General features: G+C 34.1%; 2 protein-coding genes and 2 pseudogenes across 4 annotated transcripts, besides 3 other annotated features; 1 reads left to right on the plus strand and 3 right to left on the minus strand.

Annotated features, from left to right (window-relative positions):
* Positions 1 to 169: 169 nt before the first annotated feature.
* On the minus strand, positions 170 to 3,226 carry TVAGG3_0245270 (uncharacterized protein; the record flags this gene model as incomplete). Its single annotated transcript, XM_001313467.1, has 1 exon — positions 499 to 3,147. The coding sequence occupies one exon, from the start codon at positions 3,145 to 3,147 to the stop codon at positions 499 to 501; it is 2,649 nt and encodes an 882-aa protein (XP_001313468.1).
* A 159-nt stretch (positions 3,227 to 3,385) lies between these two features.
* Positions 3,386 to 7,365: a mobile genetic element.
* A 458-nt stretch (positions 7,366 to 7,823) lies between these two features.
* On the minus strand, positions 7,824 to 8,333 carry TVAGG3_0245290 (uncharacterized protein; the record flags this gene model as incomplete). The annotated part of the gene is made up of 1 exon (XM_051227829.1): positions 7,824 to 8,333. One exon carries the CDS (start codon positions 8,331 to 8,333, stop codon positions 7,824 to 7,826), a length of 510 nt encoding a protein of 169 aa, XP_051112815.1.
* A 1,105-nt stretch (positions 8,334 to 9,438) lies between these two features.
* Positions 9,439 to 9,534: a terminal%2Cinverted (terminal inverted repeat of Maverick-3 transposon ID:TVAGG3_0245300).
* Positions 9,439 to 19,885: part of a mobile genetic element that runs on past the window's edge.
* TVAGG3_0245310 lies at positions 12,349 to 12,827 on the minus strand (annotated as a pseudogene). Its single transcript has one exon. A coding segment is annotated over exon 1 (479 nt).
* TVAGG3_0245320 lies at positions 17,119 to 17,918 on the plus strand (annotated as a pseudogene). Its single transcript has one exon. A coding segment is annotated over exon 1 (800 nt).

The following is a 19,885-nucleotide window of genomic DNA, read 5'->3' on the forward strand; positions in this document are numbered from 1 at the left end:
TTATTTAAGAGATCAATCAATTAATCCTTGATTTCCCAGAAAGTCAATTGAAAATACAATTTGCCTGATATATCCAAAAAAAGAAGGTGAGAGGCAGTAGGATAGTAGCGCATAACCAATTGGTTTTACAGCAAAACAATGACTTGAAAAAGTACACATAGTTCGGTAACAAAAACAATTTTAAATTTGTTGGAGTGTAATTCTCTATTTTGTTTGCATCCATGCCCACAATTGGAATATTATCATGGAATTTAGAATAAAAATTGACCTATAGTGGGGTAAGGATTCATTTGAATTAGTTTGGATTAACGCAGAGCTAATTTTATGATTTTTATCTGTTAATATAGCAAATCTTCTGTATTTCCTCATTGTAAAGTAAGATTACCCTATAATATTTTGAGATACACAATTATTACTTTATTTAATTATTAAAAGTAAGAAAACATAGAACTTTGTTTATACTAATAACATAACTTTATTTATTTTTCAATAACAAACTTACATACGATAAATATTATTCTTATAAGCGATATTAAGAGCAATACGAACTCTTATGTTAATTTCCATCTTTTGCACTGCAGGATCAGTAATGTTTAGCGCATTCTTCAAGTTCTCAATTAAGTAAATCAGGGCTTGTTCGCCAAATGCGATTCTTGGACCTTCTTCTTCAGACAGGGCGTCGAGAAACTTCGAAGGATTCAATTTGAAAGGAGAATTATCGTTTGTAAATATATAAGGAACGATTTGGTTCAAGAAATAGATACATCTACCTGCATTTGGATCGAAATTGTTATGTATCGCGAAATCGAACACCTTTGATACAAACAGATTCATGTATTCTTCATTATTGAAGCTAGTTAACGTTGCAACAAATTTTGTAAAATGTTTTGTTGTTTTTAGGTTCAAATTATAGTTTTCGAGGATACTATTACCCCAAACAATCATCTCTCCTATGAATTCTACCTCTAATCTTGGCATTTGAGGTATATCTTTGTTTAATTTGATATAATATAACAAAGAAAGCCTCAAATTCCTTACTGCGTTCCTTATATACCTAGAACTATAATCCTTGGAGTGCGAAGGAGCGAATATTTCCTGGAAGGAATACACTAATTGTGCGAATCCGAATTTAATAAGTTTAATTACGAATTCTGCGCTTTCTGAATTAATATTCTTAGATTTTAAGAAATAATTATTCAGCATATTCAAGTTTTGGAAGTATCCATCCACTGTTTCGACGCTCCAGTGCAATCCAGATTCGATGAAATTATTTGTCTCTTCGATAAATGACTGGATTCGGTTCTCATCGAATGAAGGACCTCCTAAAACAATTTTTAGGAGCTTTATATATTCGCCAAACATCAATCCTGTCGTATCTGTTTGAACATAGCCGACAATGTTCTGTCTGACGATGTTTACCATCTGTACGATTGCTTCTAATTGGTCCCCGAAGTTGTAATCGGACATATTTGTAAGAAATTCGCACATATTCAAACAAATTTTGTCTTTATCGGTATTTTCGGGGTCATTGAGCATATCAAAATACGCTTCAAGGATGTTATTAATGATCTCAGGCGATTTGTAGGCAATAGCTATCGTGGAAGCTATTCTTGTGAAATCCAAGTCCAATTTCGTGACGGACCAGTTAATTAACTCTTCATTTTGGTTCAGAATCTGTGAAATTGCATCGAACTGAAGCAATTTCTGCAAAATGAACTTGCTAACGATCCTATTTACTTTTGATGGAAAATCTTTTTCAAGAGAAGACAAAATATTGATATGTATCTGTATAATATTGGATGAAATGGTCAATTCTTGGTTCGAATCGTTGATTACGAACTTACTTAATAATCTTGTGTATAATACGAGATTATTATAGTGCGGATACTCATTAGAAGCAACAAAATCATCTCCAAGGTTCATTATTTGGCTAAAATCATTAATTACGTAATTTGTAATATCAAATTTAATATGTTGCTTCAAAATCAAGTCTGCGATGATCAATTGGTAGCAGGTAGTTGCAGCATCAGATACATTTATCTCTGAGAACACTTCTGTGAAGTATTGTGTTGCAAATTCCTGATTCAAAAAATTCAACAAAGAAAAGAACTGTGTACAAGTCTTTGAGCGGCTAATTAGCTCCTCTAGTGTATATACAGATGGATTAGATGTGATTCCAACCATGTATTGTATCACAGGCTCAGATAAATCCTTAATTAAATCTGGATGTATAAATGCCGAAGCAGTAAGGATATGGCAGGCAACTCTCGCGTATACTAATGATGATTGGATTCGTTCTATAGCATAGCCAACTAAATCGGAGTTCTCTGTGTAAAGATATATCAAATAAATTCCTTTCATGAAGGCGTTTACGACCGTTATCTGCGTATTCTGGTCTGAGTTCTTCGATAGATCTTCTAACAAACCTTGTAATGACTCAACTGTGAAGTAATTTGTAATAATTTGATTTTTTGTGGAATTATCTGGAGTTTTTAACAGTAATTGAGCGAAAATATTAATGATATGACTGTATGCATGCCAGTCCTTTAGATAGGAACAGATTTCTCTCAGTATTTCTTCGTTTATCCAGGAATTATTTGGATAAATTGTTGCAATGTATTCAAATGATGATGTGCCAATATCGGGATTGAATTCGAGGTTATCGTGAGCTGTAGTGATGAAAAATTCTCTTGCTTCGTCATTTTCAAGGAATAAGATTTTGGTTGATTTATATTTAGGTTCTATTGCCATTTTCTTAAGCATACAGTTGACTACATCTTTCACAATGTACCTAGATTCTTTAGTTCGTAAGAATTGAAGAGCGGCGTTGAAATCTTGAGTTAATAAGAAATAAAGTGCAACAATTTGTGAATATTTCAACATAATTAATGGGCTAAATCTACTGTAAGATTTGTAACAGTGTTCAAATAGAAATTCTCTAATGACTTGTGGAAAATCTGAATCTTTAATCAATTCCCATTTGGATTCAAGAAAGAATTCGATTGAATTTAAAAAGAACTTCTTTAGGTCTTCAATGTCCTGTGTCTTTGCTTTTAATAATTCATCAGTGGAAATAGATATTTTAAAATATTCTAAAACTTCTGTAATTAGATCTAATGATATTGGAGAAGTTTTGATGAATGACATTACATGATATATTGACTCGAAGGATTTCTCAATTTTCTCGAATCCTTGAAGGAGATTTTCAATTGACATTTTGCAGAGCTCACTTTTGTCAAAAATGTGAAATTCATAAAATTTTACAGTCTCAAAATAAGTCAAATTAAGATATCACTAGCTTAGCTTAAGACTGTTCGATTTTTCGACTTTCTGGGTACTTTTTATGTATGATAAGTCGATATTTTACCAAGATTTATCCTGTAATGAGTGTGGGACAAACTATCCAGTGTCACTTTTTTATTAACCTTATTTAAAAAAATTAATAAAATAATAATAAAAAATTATTTGAATCTTTTACATTAATTGTTTCTTTTTTAAAAGTACCTTTAAAGTACAATAAACAAGATTTGAATCTATTGATCCTTGTTGCAAACTTGAATATATTGCTTCAAGCATTTTGAGAGTAGCCCATCTGCTATTTATCTCTTCTTGGATACCAAACTGGAGGAGCTCCATAGTGTTGAATATCACGGGCTCCATACAACAAATTGAATAAGGTATTTCAAAATTTGAAGGAAATGGTCCATCAATTGAATGTAGTGGCCGGAATTGAATGACATACATATAGGTTTGAGAAATTTGTTATAAATATAATATAATTGAAGAATTAATTATCAAAACAAGTCTAAAGCCATTTGTCAGATTTTCCCGAAATGCAAGGTTAAGATTTTAGCAGCGACTAACTTTGAGTGTACATATATAATTGTTATACTGAGTACTTTCTATCTGTGTTACTTATTTGAGTCTAAGAGCCCATTGTCAGATTTTCCCGAAATGCAAGGTTAAGATTTTAGCAGCGACTAACTTTAGTGTACATATATAATTTTATACTGAGTACTTTCTATCGTGTTACTTATTTGAGTCTAAGAGCCATTTGTCAGATTTTCCCGAAATGCAAGGTTAATTTTAGCAGCGACTAACTTTGAGTGTACATATATAATTTTTATACTGAGTACTTTCTATCTGTGTTACTTATTTGAGTCTAAGACCATTTGTCAGATTTTCCCGAAATGCAAGTTAAGATTTTAGCAGCGCTAACTTTTGTACATATATAATTGTTATACTGAGTACTTTCTATCTGTGTTACTTATTTTGAGTCTAAGAGCCATTTGTCAGATTTTCCCGAAATGCAAGGTTAAGATTTTAGCAGCGACTAACTTTGAGTGTACATATATAATTGTTATACTGAGTACTTTCTATCTGTGTTACTTATTTGAGTCTAAGAGCCATTTGTCAGATTTTCCCGAAATGCAAGGTTAAGATTTTAGCAGCGACTAACTTTGAGTGTACATATATAATTGTTATACTGAGTACTTTCTATCTGTGTTACTTATTTGAGTCTAAGAGCCATTTGTCAGATTTTCCCGAAATGCAAGGTTAAGATTTTAGCAGCGACTAACTTTGAGTGTACATATATAATTGTTATACTGAGTACTTTCTATCTGTGTTACTTATTTGAGTCTAAGAGCCATTTGTCAGATTTTCCCGAAATGCAAGGTTAAGATTTTAGCAGCGACTAACTTTGAGTGTACATATATAATTGTTATACTGAGTACTTTCTATCTGTGTTACTTATTTGAGTCTAAGAGCCATTTGTCAGATTTTCCCGAAATGCAAGGTTAAGATTTTAGCAGCGACTAACTTTGAGTGTACATATAATTGTTATACTGAGTACTTTCTATCTGTGTTACTTATTTGAGTCTAAGAGCCATTTGTCAGATTTTCCCGAAATGCAAGGTTAAGATTTTAGCAGCGACTAACTTTGAGTGTACATATATAATTGTTATACTGAGTACTTTCTATCTGTGTTACTTATTTGAGTCTAAGAGCCATTTGTCAGATTTTCCCGAAATGCAAGGTTAAGATTTTAGCAGCGACTAACTTTGAGTGTACATATATAATTGTTATACTGAGTACTTTCTATCTGTGTTACTTATTTGAGTCTAAGAGCCATTTGTCAGATTTTCCCGAAATGCAAGGTTAAGATTTTAGCAGCGACTAACTTTGAGTGTACATATATAATTGTTATACTGAGTACTTTCTATCTGTGTTACTTATTTGAGTCTAAGAGCCATTTGTCAGATTTTCCCGAAATGCAAGGTTAAGATTTTAGCAGCGACTAACTTTGAGTGTACATATATAATTGTTATACTGAGTACTTTCTATCTGTGTTACTTATTTGAGTCTAAGAGCCATTTGTCAGATTTTCCCGAAATGCAAGGTTAAGATTTTAGCAGCGACTAACTTTGAGTGTACATATATAATTGTTATACTGAGTACTTTCTATCTGTGTTACTTATTTGAGTCTAAGAGCCATTTGTCAGATTTTCCCGAAATGCAAGGTTAAGATTTTAGCAGCGACTAACTTTGAGTGTACATATATAATTGTTATACTGAGTACTTTCTATCTGTGTTACTTATTTGAGTCTAAGAGCCATTTGTCAGATTTTCCCGAAATGCAAGGTTAAGATTTTAGCAGCGACTAACTTTGAGTGTACATATATAATTGTTATACTGAGTACTTTCTATCTGTGTTACTTATTTGAGTCTAAGAGCCATTTGTCAGATTTTCCCGAAATGCAAGGTTAAGATTTTAGCAGCGACTAACTTTGAGTGTACATATATAATTGTTATACTGAGTACTTTCTATCTGTGTTACTTATTTGAGTCTAAGAGCCATTTGTCAGATTTTCCCGAAATGCAAGGTTAAGATTTTAGCAGCGACTAACTTTGAGTGTACATATATAATTGTTATACTGAGTACTTTCTATCTGTGTTACTTATTTGAGTCTAAGAGCCATTTGTCAGATTTTCCCGAAATGCAAGGTTAAGATTTTAGCAGCGACTAACTTTGAGTGTACATATATAATTGTTATACTGAGTACTTTCTATCTGTGTTACTTATTTGAGTCTAAGAGCCATTTGTCAGATTTTCCCGAAATGCAAGGTTAAGATTTTAGCAGCGACTAACTTTGAGTGTACATATATAATTGTTATACTGAGTACTTTCTATCTGTGTTACTTATTTGAGTCTAAGAGCCATTTGTCAGATTTTCCCGAAATGCAAGGTTAAGATTTTAGCAGCGACTAACTTTGAGTGTACATATATAATTGTTATACTGAGTACTTTCTATCTGTGTTACTTATTTGAGTCTAAGAGCCATTTGTCAGATTTTCCCGAAATGCAAGGTTAAGATTTTAGCAGCGACTAACTTTGAGTGTACATATATAATTGTTATACTGAGTACTTTCTATCTGTGTTACTTATTTGAGTCTAAGAGCCATTTGTCAGATTTTCCCGAAATGCAAGGTTAAGATTTTAGCAGCGACTAACTTTGAGTGTACATATATAATTGTTATACTGAGTACTTTCTATCTGTGTTACTTATTTGAGTCTAAGAGCCATTTGTCAGATTTTCCCGAAATGCAAGGTTAAGATTTTAGCAGCGACTAACTTTGAGTGTACATATATAATTGTTATACTGAGTACTTTCTATCTGTGTTACTTATTTGAGTCTAAGAGCCATTTGTCAGATTTTCCCGAAATGCAAGGTTAAGATTTTAGCAGCGACTAACTTTGAGTGTACATATATAATTGTTATACTGAGTACTTTCTATCTGTGTTACTTATTTGAGTCTAAGAGCCATTTGTCAGATTTTCCCGAAATGCAAGGTTAAGATTTTAGCAGCGACTAACTTTGAGTGTACATATATAATTGTTATACTGAGTACTTTCTATCTGTGTTACTTATTTGAGTCTAAGAGCCATTTGTCAGATTTTCCCGAAATGCAAGGTTAAGATTTTAGCAGCGACTAACTTTGAGTGTACATATATAATTGTTATACTGAGTACTTTCTATCTGTGTTACTTATTTGAGTCTAAGAGCCATTTGTCAGATTTTCCCGAAATGCAAGGTTAAGATTTTAGCAGCGACTAACTTTGAGTGTACATATATAATTGTTATACTGAGTACTTTCTATCTGTGTTACTTATTTGAGTCTAAGAGTCATTTCTACCATAGAACTAGATATTGTCTCTCATTAAATATATATAACTGTAAACTGCTTAATTCATTTATCTATTTAGATAAAATTATATTTATATAAGATTTCATGTTATTATTTCATCTTTATTATTTTTTTTATTCCTTTGAAAAGTGACACTGGATAGTTTGTCCCTTTCTCTCCTGTAATACCATTCATATTACAACTGTGTCATTCATTTAGGTCATATCACGCAATTTAACTCTTCAGGTCCAAGTTCCTCCGAGACAAGGGTATATTAGAGGAACTTGGCTCTGAATTAAAATATTAAGCCTTGGGGTATGGTAAGATTGAAGCTTTGCAAACAATTCCTTATGTTATGATTCTTGAAACACCGATTTGGAGAGGAATCTAATCATGAGAGAACGTCTGTACCAAGCTCTAGTTCAGCATAGGCTAATTTCTTCAAATGAAGTTCTTGGAGCCGATATTTAACAGATCTATCCTTATAATACAAGAATAAAAAATCTAAAAAAAAAATCATGAAGGAGCAGCGATATTGGCAAAAGCAACTTCTCCCAGCTCCAAAAGATATATTTGTATTCAAAAAATAACTATAAAAATAATAGTTTATTCGTAACTTTGCAAAAACAAAATTTTTAGGCGTCTTCTTCGGCATCATCGATAGCAATATCATCAACGAGATCTTCGTCGATATTCTGAATAGTTGGCTCTCCATTGTTGCCTCCAAATACTTTATAAGATAATTTTGCGCACCAACCTTTGTAAACAGCAAATAAGCATACAGCGCATAATACTATGAGTATTCCTGTAGCGTAGTAGAAGTTATAGTAAGAGTGATCTGGTGATGCAGGCTTAGAACAATCTAATTCGTGTCTGAGAGGTTTGAAGAACCTATCTTCCATGCTATTCACGTTAACAATAGGAATTATCTTTCTGTTGCAGATATCTGTAGTTGTATTCTCTGCAAATTCGAGTTTATAAATAAATGTTGTATTATCTCCGAAATTTGAGTATTTAATGTAGCCATCGTTATTGCCAACGAACTCGCATTGAGAATAATTGCATATTGTTGTAGGAACAACTTTTGAGTTTTCGGCTTTCATATAAACAAGATTTGGATTTCCTTGGTTCTTACGACGCTCCATAAAGGCTTTTACTGTTCCTTCTCTATCGAAATTCGAGAATACGCATACGTTTTCCTTTAAAAATGTGGATGGAGTGAGTTCATCAACGAGGTATTGCTTTGTTTGATAATAGTTTGCACCACCAGCACATTCTGTTGCTGGTAATAGCCATAATTTAAGCGTAACATCAGATGTGAATGTTATTTGAGATTTGGAGATTTCACCAGTAATAGTAACGGCTTGGAAGTCATCGATTTTATTTATGAAATTGGAATTTGTTAAATTCCATTTTCTATTGTTGCTTCAACGAGCTTTTTACTTTTGAAAAAATATGAGCGCTGTTTTTGCCATTTTTAGTATTGATAATTAACCTCTCTTGAGACTGTAATGAAATGTCGTAAAATCCTGGTTCTGATATTTCTTTTGATGATATGAAATTAAAAAGAAACGAAATCATTTTTGTCACTTTTCGGAGTGATTTTTAAACAAGTTTGAATTTAGATGATTCATTACACAATGAAAGCGATAATAGCTCAACATCAAGACATCCTATCGATTCCAATGTTATGTTTTTCAAAGTACAGGCAAGGATAATCAAATTACACGTAGTATTAAATAATTCATTTGATATTTTATGTGTTTTGATTAGTCATTACTTCAATGTATTAAATTTGTTTGGCAGCCTCAAGATAGAATAAGATATGGCTATAACCTAATGAGCAAAGCTAATTCAAAAAAATTATATTTGAACTTTAAATAATGGCATTCAATATATGTGAACGCATTATTTTTAGGATGTTATGGTAAATTTGAGTATATTGAGTAATTTTATTATGTTTGATTAAATAAGAGTGACAAGATGGCACAATGCTCTCTTGGTGCTCACCATATTTCATATATCTGGCTTTTGTTTGTGTGAAATCCATAGAATTGCATAGTACCGTATCAAAAATGCCAAATTGTTGGAATTTGAATGAATTGTAGGCCAAAGATGAAGATCATTCACAAATGATGGCCTTGAAGTAAAAGATACTTCTTTGTTTCGTAAAGAATATGGAGTTCTAACAAAAAAGCTAAGGATCAAGAATCAACAATCCCAACATTGGTTTCTCAGCATCCTACTACTAAAAAAAAAAAAAAAAAAAAAAAAAAAAAGGGTAGTGGGGCTTCCAGGCACTTCGTGCCCTCTAGCCCCGAAGATGTTTAGTATAAATGAAGTCTTGACAAAACATTTACGAAGAAATCTCAACAAAGTCTTTACGAAGAAGTCTTGACAAAACATTTACGAAGAAGTCTTGACAAAACATTTACGAAGAAATCTCAACAAAGTCTTTACGAAGAAGTCTTGACAAAGTCTTTACGAAGAAGTCTTGACAAAGTCTTTACGAAGAAGTCTTGACAAAGTCTTTACGAAGAAGTCTTGACAAAGTCTTTATGAAGAAGTCTTGACAAAACATTTACGAAGAAATCTTGACAAAGTCTTTATGAAGAAGTCTTGACAAAATATTTACGATGAAATCTCAACAAAGTCTTTACGAAGAAATCTTAACAAAACATAGACAAGAAAGTTCATGAGTGTAAATGACCCAAAAATATATTTTAGGGTAGAAGGGTATATCTACCCGTTTTCTACCCTCATTTCTACCCTCTTGAATTTTCATGAATTTTACACCAAAAATATACTACTAGGGTCATTTACGAAGAAATCTCAACAAAGTCTTTACGAAGAAATCTTAACAAAGTCTTTACGATGAAATCTCAACAAAGTCTTTACGAAGAAGTCTTAACAAAGTCTTTACGAAGAAATCTTGACAAAGTCTTTACGAAGAAGTCTTAACAAAGTCTTTACGAAGAAATTCATGAAAATTCAAGAGGGTAGAAATGAGGGTAGAAAACGGGGTAGATATACCCTTCTACCCTAAAATATATTTTTGGGTCATTTACACTCATTTACGAAGAAATCTCAACAAAGTCTTTACGAAGAAGTCACAACAAAACATCTGTCAAAAACCTTAACCGAGTAGTTTTCATGTTTGTCACTTTTCTGTCACTTTTCAGGGAAAAAACATTTTTATTGTATATAAAATGAATTTTACAAAACCACCGTTACCCTTCTTTGGAAATAAGAGTAGATGTAAAGATATTCTATTGAGAGAACTTAAGAAACTACCGAATGGTCTAACATTTGTAGACTTGTTCGGTGGAAGTTTCTATATATCTCATTTGTGCCATACAATATTTCCTGACTCAAAGATTATATGCAATGACTTCGACAACTATATGAACCGTCTCAAACATATACCAGACACAAACAAAATATTGAAAGAGTTAAAAGAAAAGATACCTATAGGTAAGATGGAACGTATACCATTAGATAAGAAAATACTGTCAGAGAGGTTTTGAAAAAGGCAGAGTATATTGACTGGGATAGTATATCTGCTAGACTATTATATAGTGGTGCTATAAGAGTTCATGACATTGAAACACTTATGTCAAAAGTTTATATCTTAACTATACAAATGTTTTCAAAGAGGACATAGAAAAATATATTGAGGGTATAGAGTTTGTGAGATGTCATTGGACAGAGTTGTATGAAAAATATAAAGACAAGGAAAATGTTTTCTTTATAGTGGACCCGCCGTTCTATAACACATGGGATTTTCAATACCAAGTAGACTGGACTTTGAGAGACTCTTTAGAAACTTTAGACGTTTTACATAACCATCCATGCTTTTACTTTACATCCGATAAAAGTGGTTTGGAAAGTGTCATGAGATGGTTAGAGGACATACATGACTATGAGTTTAGATACGATAAGATAGAATATGAGAGAGGTCCTATAAACTGGAGAAAGTGTCATAACAAAGAAATTTTACTAGTAAGTAAATGTGGTTTGAAATAGGACTTCTTGTTTTAGGTTTTTTCCATTGTGTCATTTACTTATTTGACGTGGCAGAAAGATATAGAGAATATGAAGATGAACCAATGCCTGCAAATGTCCAGTATATGTACTCGTAAGAGATATTTTTATCTAATATTAAATGGACGCACAGAACTTAGCGAATGCACAGCAACCTGGACAACCAAACCCAGAGAATATTCCAAATGAAGTTAGAATACAAACTGCAATGGCAACTATGGTCAAGTGCCAACAGATGTACAAATGCAAACTGCCATGTCAAATGACGCTGCGTTAGGTTTGCCACCATGGTATGCAAATATGAGATGGAAAGAGTTTTATACAAACCCTGAAGTGGGATATAAACAACTTTATGCAGATGACGCGAACACAGGAGTTGACCCAGAATATGTTTTCTACCAGAGGAGAAATAGAATGTATGAGCTCCAGTTAAAGAATGCTATGGAACTCAGAAGGAAACGTAAGAGACTAGGTGGACATTAGATTTTACATATAGTAAAATGGGTTTCTTTGGAAGAATAGGAAACTTCTTTCGAAATGTTGGAAGAGGTATATGGAATGGAATAAAATCTGTCGGAAGAGGAATTTGGAACGGAGTCAAAAATATTGGCAAAGAGGTAGGTCAGTTCGTTGGTATTATACCTAAAGACCTGAACCAGAAGAACAAGCTCCTGTTATACAACAGCCTGAACCTGCACCACAGTCTAGTTGGCAACCAAATCCAACACCTCAACCGTATTAAAAAATCATATTTTTACCGTTCGATAGTAGTTGTATATGAAACTAAGTTCTAAGTAAAACGCGTGGTATAATGGAATTATTCTCTTTCTTCCATCTGTAGTAAACCATACTTGAAAGTCTGAAATACTTCCACTCGGTGGTTCATATAGCTTTGTAGGTTTTCGTAAAAGTCATTTGCCAAGCATAAAAAGAGTTTTGGGCGCCAGAAAATGAAGCATGAACAATAATAGCATCTGAGTCGAAAACATTTTCATATGTTCCATTAGGGTTTTCGACTTCATAAAAGTTCGGGTGTACTGGATATGCTGCAGGCTGATTTAACATCCTCAAAAATCTATACCATGCCAAGTTGTTATATTTTGTAGAAATATAAACGTCTTCTCCAAGGTCTTCTATTCTATTGATTTTAACAGTTGCATTTTTCCTGTCATATATAATATCGAGATGGTACTCTCCTTCGTCAATGTTGTACTGTTTTGCATATTCGAGATAGATATCGTTTATTTTTTCTTGAAAAGCTTGAAGAGTTGTTTCTAAGTTTACAAGCAAATTCACTTGTAAAAGTTTTCCCTGTTCAAATTTCTCATACGTACGTTTTTCTTTGTTATAGTATCGAATTTCAAAAGCGACCGTAAATGGGAAACCATGTATGGCTTCTGAAATGAACTTCATTCTACGAAAGCCAATAGCTTTTTGTGACGGATGGGTCTCTTAGCCATCTCAAATGGGTAGTCAAAACGATAGCCTTCATGCTTTACGGTCTCTGTCTCAAACTTTTGACCTACGTTAGTAAAAAGTTCATCTAATGGTTTAGTTGTAGCAACTCTTGAATTTTCTTTTTCTATTGAAAGCATATTTTATCTAGAATAAAAATGTCGAAAGAAACAGCGTCTATGAGAGAAATACAACACAACCGACAACTCATTTTGCAAGTCTAAATAAGAACACAACAAACTTTTCAAACTATTCTAAGATATCTGAGTCATTGAAAGAAAGGAAACTTAAAACTGACATTAAACCCAATGACAGATGAGTTTCTGTTTCAAGACAGTAAGAACCATACTGTCTGTGTAAATCCAACAAAAGGAACTTTAAACGAGAAGCCTATAAAAGAACTTCTTTTGAAAGCAGATATTGACAAAAGCTGACAAAGAGTATGTCATTGAAAAAGTTCAAGAAGAACATGACAGAGCAGATGCAACATATGCAACAAAAGAGGATGTTGAAAAGAAAGCTGACAAAGAGTATGTTGACGATGTTAGCATATCTGGCTAGTGGGTTAGTGAAGAAGGCAGATAAGGAATATGTGGATGAAAAAGACAATGAAATTAAAGAAAGGGTTGAATGGTATAATGAACGGACATCGAAGATTTTTAGAAGGTAAGCCAATACAGGGTGGGTTTCAGGATGTTTAGACCTTAAAGCGGATAAAGAAACTGTAGATATGTTGGCACAAACGGTTTCAAGTCATACCAGAGGTTTAATGGAAGATGGACAACAGTTGAAAGAGCTTGAGAAAGGTGTTACAGAGTTAAGGAATACAAAAGCAGACTCGACATGGATAAAAGGATATGTAGATGCAACAAAAGAACGTATTTTCGCATGGACAGAAGAACATACCCACAAAAATATCATAGACATAGCATCTCTGACGTAAATGAACTTGAAGAAAAGTTATATAAAAAAGCAGACAAAACAGAGCTTCAAACATTAAAGACAGAAATACTTCAAAACAGTATATCCTATAGGTTCTATTTATACGTCAATGAACTCTACCAGACCAGAAGTATACTTGGTTTTGGAACTTGACTCAAATAGTCGACAGTTTTTGTATTGTGCAAACTCTTCAAAGGAAACAGGTGGAAGTAAAACGATTTCAGGTGAAAATTTACCTGCACACAGTCACTACATAGATTTAAGTACATCTCAAGCAGGTTGGCATAAGCATAGATATTGGATTGGTCAGGAATGACAAAAGGTAAAGGATATGATGTTAAAGACAACGTTAAGTTTGCTATAGATTGTTACTGGAGTAACACTGAGGAGGAGGAAACCATACACATCGCGTTTCAGGGTATACGCAACAACGGGACAAAGTAAAGACTACATGCCACCTTACATGACAGTTTACGCATGGTATAGAATTGCTTAGTCGTCATTTTCAACTTCTTTAGCATATTCGTCAGGAGTTGTCTTATATTTGTTAGGAACTGTCTTTGAAAGTATACCACCTTGAACTTTGACAAGTTTGAAACGAGGTCTGACAATAGTAGTTTTATCTTCTGCTTGCAGTGTGTACATTTTTGCCATGTTTGCCTAAAACTTCATAATATTCTCTTGTATACTTTCTTCTATTTTTACGAACACGAACGTGAGTACCTGTCGAGTTCCCATTGTTGTCTAGTCAATAGTATTTTCATATGGGTCGCGTTTAGGTATTTCTATTTTTACTTTGTCACCTTTCTTAAGTTTGAAGCCTGGCATTCTTTTGTTTGTCTCTTTTGACTAAACTATTAAATATATAGTCTTCTCTAAGTCGGGGTTGTTTTTCATTTCTTCAGGGGAGTGGTTCCAAACCTTTTTTGTTTACGGCTATTGTAAATATTTAAAACTTGTCTCATCTTTGCCTGGGAGAAGTGTCTATATTTGTCATCATATGACATTTCATTTGCTTCACCACCTTGTGGTTGGTTTAAGTCTCTTAAGATTTTATACAACTGTCAATGACACCAAGAGCAGAATGGTTTTGGTCGACAATGAAATATTGGTTACATTTTTTTGAACGCAGATAGTTTTTAATATCGTCTGATTTGAAAGAACTTCACAGTCAGATGTCAGTTTTGTTGGATGGTATTTGTCAACGAAGATTGTCAAAGCAGTTTTCACATCTAAATATTTTTGGACTGTAATGGTATGGCTTCACAGTATCTTGTGTTTTGACCGACAAATATTAGCCAGTATGGTGGCCATTCTCTATACCTCGAATGTTTTCCAAGATATCCATAAACCAAGCATTTGGTGTTGAACTAAAGATTTTACCATGAGTGCTTTCTTTGTTGCTTTAGAAACATACGGGTCCTTGTTTGGATTCGTCATTTTTTACCCTATAAGAAATGGTTTATTTGGCGCATTAGCAGGAGTTGCATCCAGATTTTTGCCGCAGTGGGAACAATAGCCAGAGGTGTATTTGGAGTGAAGGAAGATTTTGAGTACATTAGGTATACTTAAAGAGAAAGCACAACCTATTATACAACTGTACAGAAAGGTTGGGATGTAGCACGAGATGCAGCAAATCTTATTCCAAATCCTGAAACAAGAGGAAAAGTTCAAGGATGGATGGACAATGTAGAAGACAAGCAGGAAACTACTATAACAAAGCAAATGACTACTATAACCAAGCAGGCACTACATGGACCAAGGTGAAAGATTCTTTAACAGAGGATATAACCATGCACAACAATGGGTAAACAACAACAACCTCAACCGCCTCAAACTTGGGGAATGTAAAATTTTTACTGAGATGAAATGAACAATACAGCATTGAGACAAATGGGTTCAAGATGGATTGTCGACTTCCAGCAGTTCACACCACGTGTTTTGTCAAGTTCTTCCTATACCTCAGGAAGTTTTAGACCGACTTAAAAAACAAACAACAACCAGTTGAAAACAAACCAAACTAAAATTTTTACTGAGATGAAATGAACCGAAGAAGTTGAAACGGTAGATTTTGACACCAACAAAAAGTTCAGAACCATTGTCAAAAACTGTCAAAGAACTTACAGATGAAGAGAAAAATTCAATAATAGAAAGTGCCAGGTCTGGAAATACAAACCCTAACTATAAAGTCACTTTTCATAGAAATGGAACGGCTAGTATCTCAAAAAAGAAACAGACCTCACAAATAAAATATTGAAGTCTGAAGGAGCTTTCGAGACAACAGATGGAAAGTTTACTTCACTGACCAACAGTTCATTATAGAACATCTCATTGACTTAGAGTCGAAATATTCTAAACTTTACAACAAACACAAAAAGTTGAAAGGAAAACAAAAACAAATGGCATATGATATTTACGAAGATGTTGACGACACAACCATACTGCAAGTGAGGTAAAGTCAGAGGAACCGAAAAGTGACGAAAAACCGATAGAAGAAGAAAAACCAAAAACTGAAGATAAACCAAAACCAAAGGTTAGTTTCAAACTAAACCAAGCCAACCTTCATTAGCTGGTATGGGTTGGCGTCAAGGCTTATGGCAGCGGGAGGTTATGTTAAGTAAAGAAAAAAATATTTTTTTATTTTTATAAAATGCCTCCGTATAGAATGGATAGAAAATCTGCTAGAATAAAAGCAGAGTTACAAAGATATGGTTGGAGAGTTTCGAAGAAGTTTAAATATAGGAAGGGAAGACCCATAAAAGTCTATGACAAACTGGCTGGTCTGACACGAAATGGATTTGGAAACAGCACGTGCAAATTATCCAAACAGACTAGAGAGGTTAGAAGAAGAACGTCTTATGGACATTGCCTTCGATGTTAGTGAACCTCAAGTTGAAGGACACGACGGCTTTGCCAGATTCTACTGGAAACATGACGAACAATTGCATCCTTTTGAGAAGGAAAAAAGGTAGTGCAGAGGATGGTCATGCTCCCATGGAAAGAACAAGAATATGCATATGAAAAGTATCGTGAAGTTAGAAGTCAAATTACATCTGGTCGAACCTTTACAGTAAACTTTGACGAAGGAAAGAACAAAGAAGGCTTCATGGGTACTGCTGCCATACAAGACGGAAATAAGAAAGGATACAATCTCAGACTAACCGTAACAGATTTAGATGGTCATATTTACTATGCACATGGCAATGTCACAACAGCCGCACAACTTCTTGACGCTTTCAAGACTACAAAGAGAGAACAATGTTTGACTCCGACTCAGACATTTGAATGCAATTGAAGGAATTGTAAGTGTCAATTCGAATGGTACCAAATAACCCTCAGCAGTCAGACAACATGCTGGATACTTCCGTTCATAAATAAGTCTGACATTGACTTGACAAGGTATGGAATTTACAATTCAATTGAACAATTGTCAACGAACCTTGCATTCTTACATGTCTCAGGAACTCTGGTCTTGTTACAGAAGAGAAGATGAAGTATTCTTGAGTCATGTGTGAAACAAGGTACATTCTCAGAGGGCAATTGTCAAAAATTGCACCGTTGGCAAATGTCAATATCCGCGTTAACATACCTACAGCTAAAGGTTCTTCACATGACGACTATGTTGTTGACAAAGACTTACCATGGTTGAAGATTGTAATTGTCCACAACCACTTCATGTTGAACGAAAGTCTTATGTTCGGAAAAGGCAAGTGCAACATTGTCAGAGCTGTTAACATTCTTTTCGAGAAAGGTTTGTTGGAACCAATTCCAGATGACAAGCTGACAGAAACTTTTGTACCAAAAGACGAAACAAACTTTTCACTGTTAGCAAGACCAAAAGTTGTTCCAGACAAAGTTATAGCACAAAAGAAGTACACAGTTCCAAAAGGAGTTGGATTGTTCGGATACCAACCTGAACCAGAAGAACTTCCAATGAGGTTGCAAGAACTTCAAGATGCTATAAACAAACTTCCATTGAGACATCCAATTGACGTCAAATTGTATTGGAGAGCATCAGAGTTAGGTCAGAAGGTTTTATATGAAACAGGTTGCTTTGACGATGTTTATGAGATAACAGGCGAGGTTTCTCAGAAGATAAGAGACTCGCTTGAATTTCCAAAAACTGGTCCGATTGGATGCGATAAGTTCGACTCATACGAAAAAATATACTATGTCGACCTTAACGCTGCGTACATGAGGTTCGTCCAATATATCCCGACTGGAATTCCAAACGAAGATGGTGAGTTCCCGGGAAGGAACTATACAGTTGGAAAAGTCATACAACAACTGTATGATATTAGGAAAGCTTCAAATCCCAAACTTGCAATGACAATCAAATTGCTTATGAACTCGACATGGGGATATTCTATTAAAAAACCTCAAAAGATGAAGAGTAAACACTATGAGAAGGTCGACAACTTTGTTGAAAGGTTTTCTCCTTTTGTTTTAAAGTACGAATTTACTCAAGGTCAAGGTGGCTTAGTAACCACAGTAAAACCTATTGTCGAACATTGGTCTTATCCTCAGTTCGCAAAGGCAGTCCTTGACAACTACAACAAATTTTTCTCAGAGGTTAAATCCAAAGTGAAGGTATACTATGAGAACATTGACGCACTCATGACGAACGAGGAAGGCTATAACAAACTCATTGAAATGGGTTTAGTCGGTGAGAAAATGGGCCTTTTTAAGCTAGACAAGGTATTTTCCGAAGTTCATGTAATATCCAAGCGTAAGTACTGGGGTGTGCTTGAAGACGGCACAGAAATAAAACATTGCATGAAATAAAACATTGCATACCATTTTAAAACATTTTTTAAAACAGTATATTTTTACATATATTAAATGTTTCAGGTTGAAAAACAAAGAACAAAAGTAGCAGATACAAAACCGTTAGACTATATCTTTACAAACGCTGGTAGGACTATATCAGATGAAGAAATTTCATCCGGCTCCTACCGCTTTGACTTTCCAATTCGTTGGCTTCAAAGTCCTTCAGATGCAAAGGCAATAGGATTTAGAAGAGTTTTGTTTTCAAAAAGAACGAACGCATTTATGTTCGCAGTATATTTTCATGGGCAGTATAGAGGTTCTGATGGTCTAATAGACAAATTTGATGAAATGAGAATCTTTACAGTTCGTTCAGACGAAAGTCTTGAGAAGACTCTAAATGACTTTCAAACTCAAATAAACAAATACTACTGGGAATTTCAAGAAAAATACGATTCTTTACTAAATGGAACATACTATCTGAAACTAGAATATGACAAGATGAACTCCACAGTTTCATTTCAAAGGATTGAAAATAACCCTCCAAGAGATACACAGTTTTTATTTTGGCAAGTAGACAAACGTTCTTGGGCACAATTTCTTCGGTTACTAAACCAGAACGAACCATTACCACCTGACGGTCCGTTCTGGTTTATACGCCCACCAACAGATTTGACAGTTTATAGAAACGTGTTTGACCCTCAAAATGTCATGTGTCATGCAAGTTTCAGTTCAAGCAACAATAGTTTTCTTTGTATTGGTAAGGACTTTTATGACTTTGCTTCTAAATTCTACGAACCACCTAGTAACAGTTTCTCTGACTTTCAAGTCTGGTTCACAACAAACGGTGTGCAGCATATTGTTCCATTGTACTACGACTTTTATCTCGAATTGTCTTTCATATATAACTACGGAGAAGTGCTGAAAAAGTATTGAAAAATATATTTTAGGGTAGAAGGGTATATCTACCCCGTTTTCTACCCTCTTTTCTACCCTCTTGAATTTTCATGAATTTCCTTAAGATAGAAAAAAATATATTTTAGTTTTATTTTTTTTAAGTTTGGTCATCCTTCACTGTATGACAAATATACTATATTTTACTTAAAAATATGCAAGCGGCTCATAGCTCAGTGGTATGGGCTACCTCGCTACAGACGTCGAAGACCTCGGTTCAAATCCCGATTCGCGCAGGTTTTTTCCTTTTATGCAGTGAAATTTCATGTACATAGGTTACTTTGGTGTTAGACCCTAGTGAAGAAAATAGAACGATATAAGTTTACATTTGTAAGGTTACTTTGGTGTTAGACCCTAGTGAAGAAAATAGAACGATAGGAGTTTACATTTGTAAAGTTGGACGATAAAAATCTCTGCTACTAGCAGTACTGCTACTGACAGGAAAAGTTCTTCCATCAGACAGGAAAAGTCCTTCCATCAGACAGGAAAAGTTCTTCCTTCCGACAGGAAAAGTTCTTCCTTCCGACAGGAAAAG

The sequence above is a fragment of the Trichomonas vaginalis genome, chromosome IV (assembly GCF_026262505.1).
Source record: "Trichomonas vaginalis G3 chromosome IV, whole genome shotgun sequence".
NCBI lineage: Eukaryota > Parabasalia > Trichomonadida > Trichomonadidae > Trichomonas > Trichomonas vaginalis.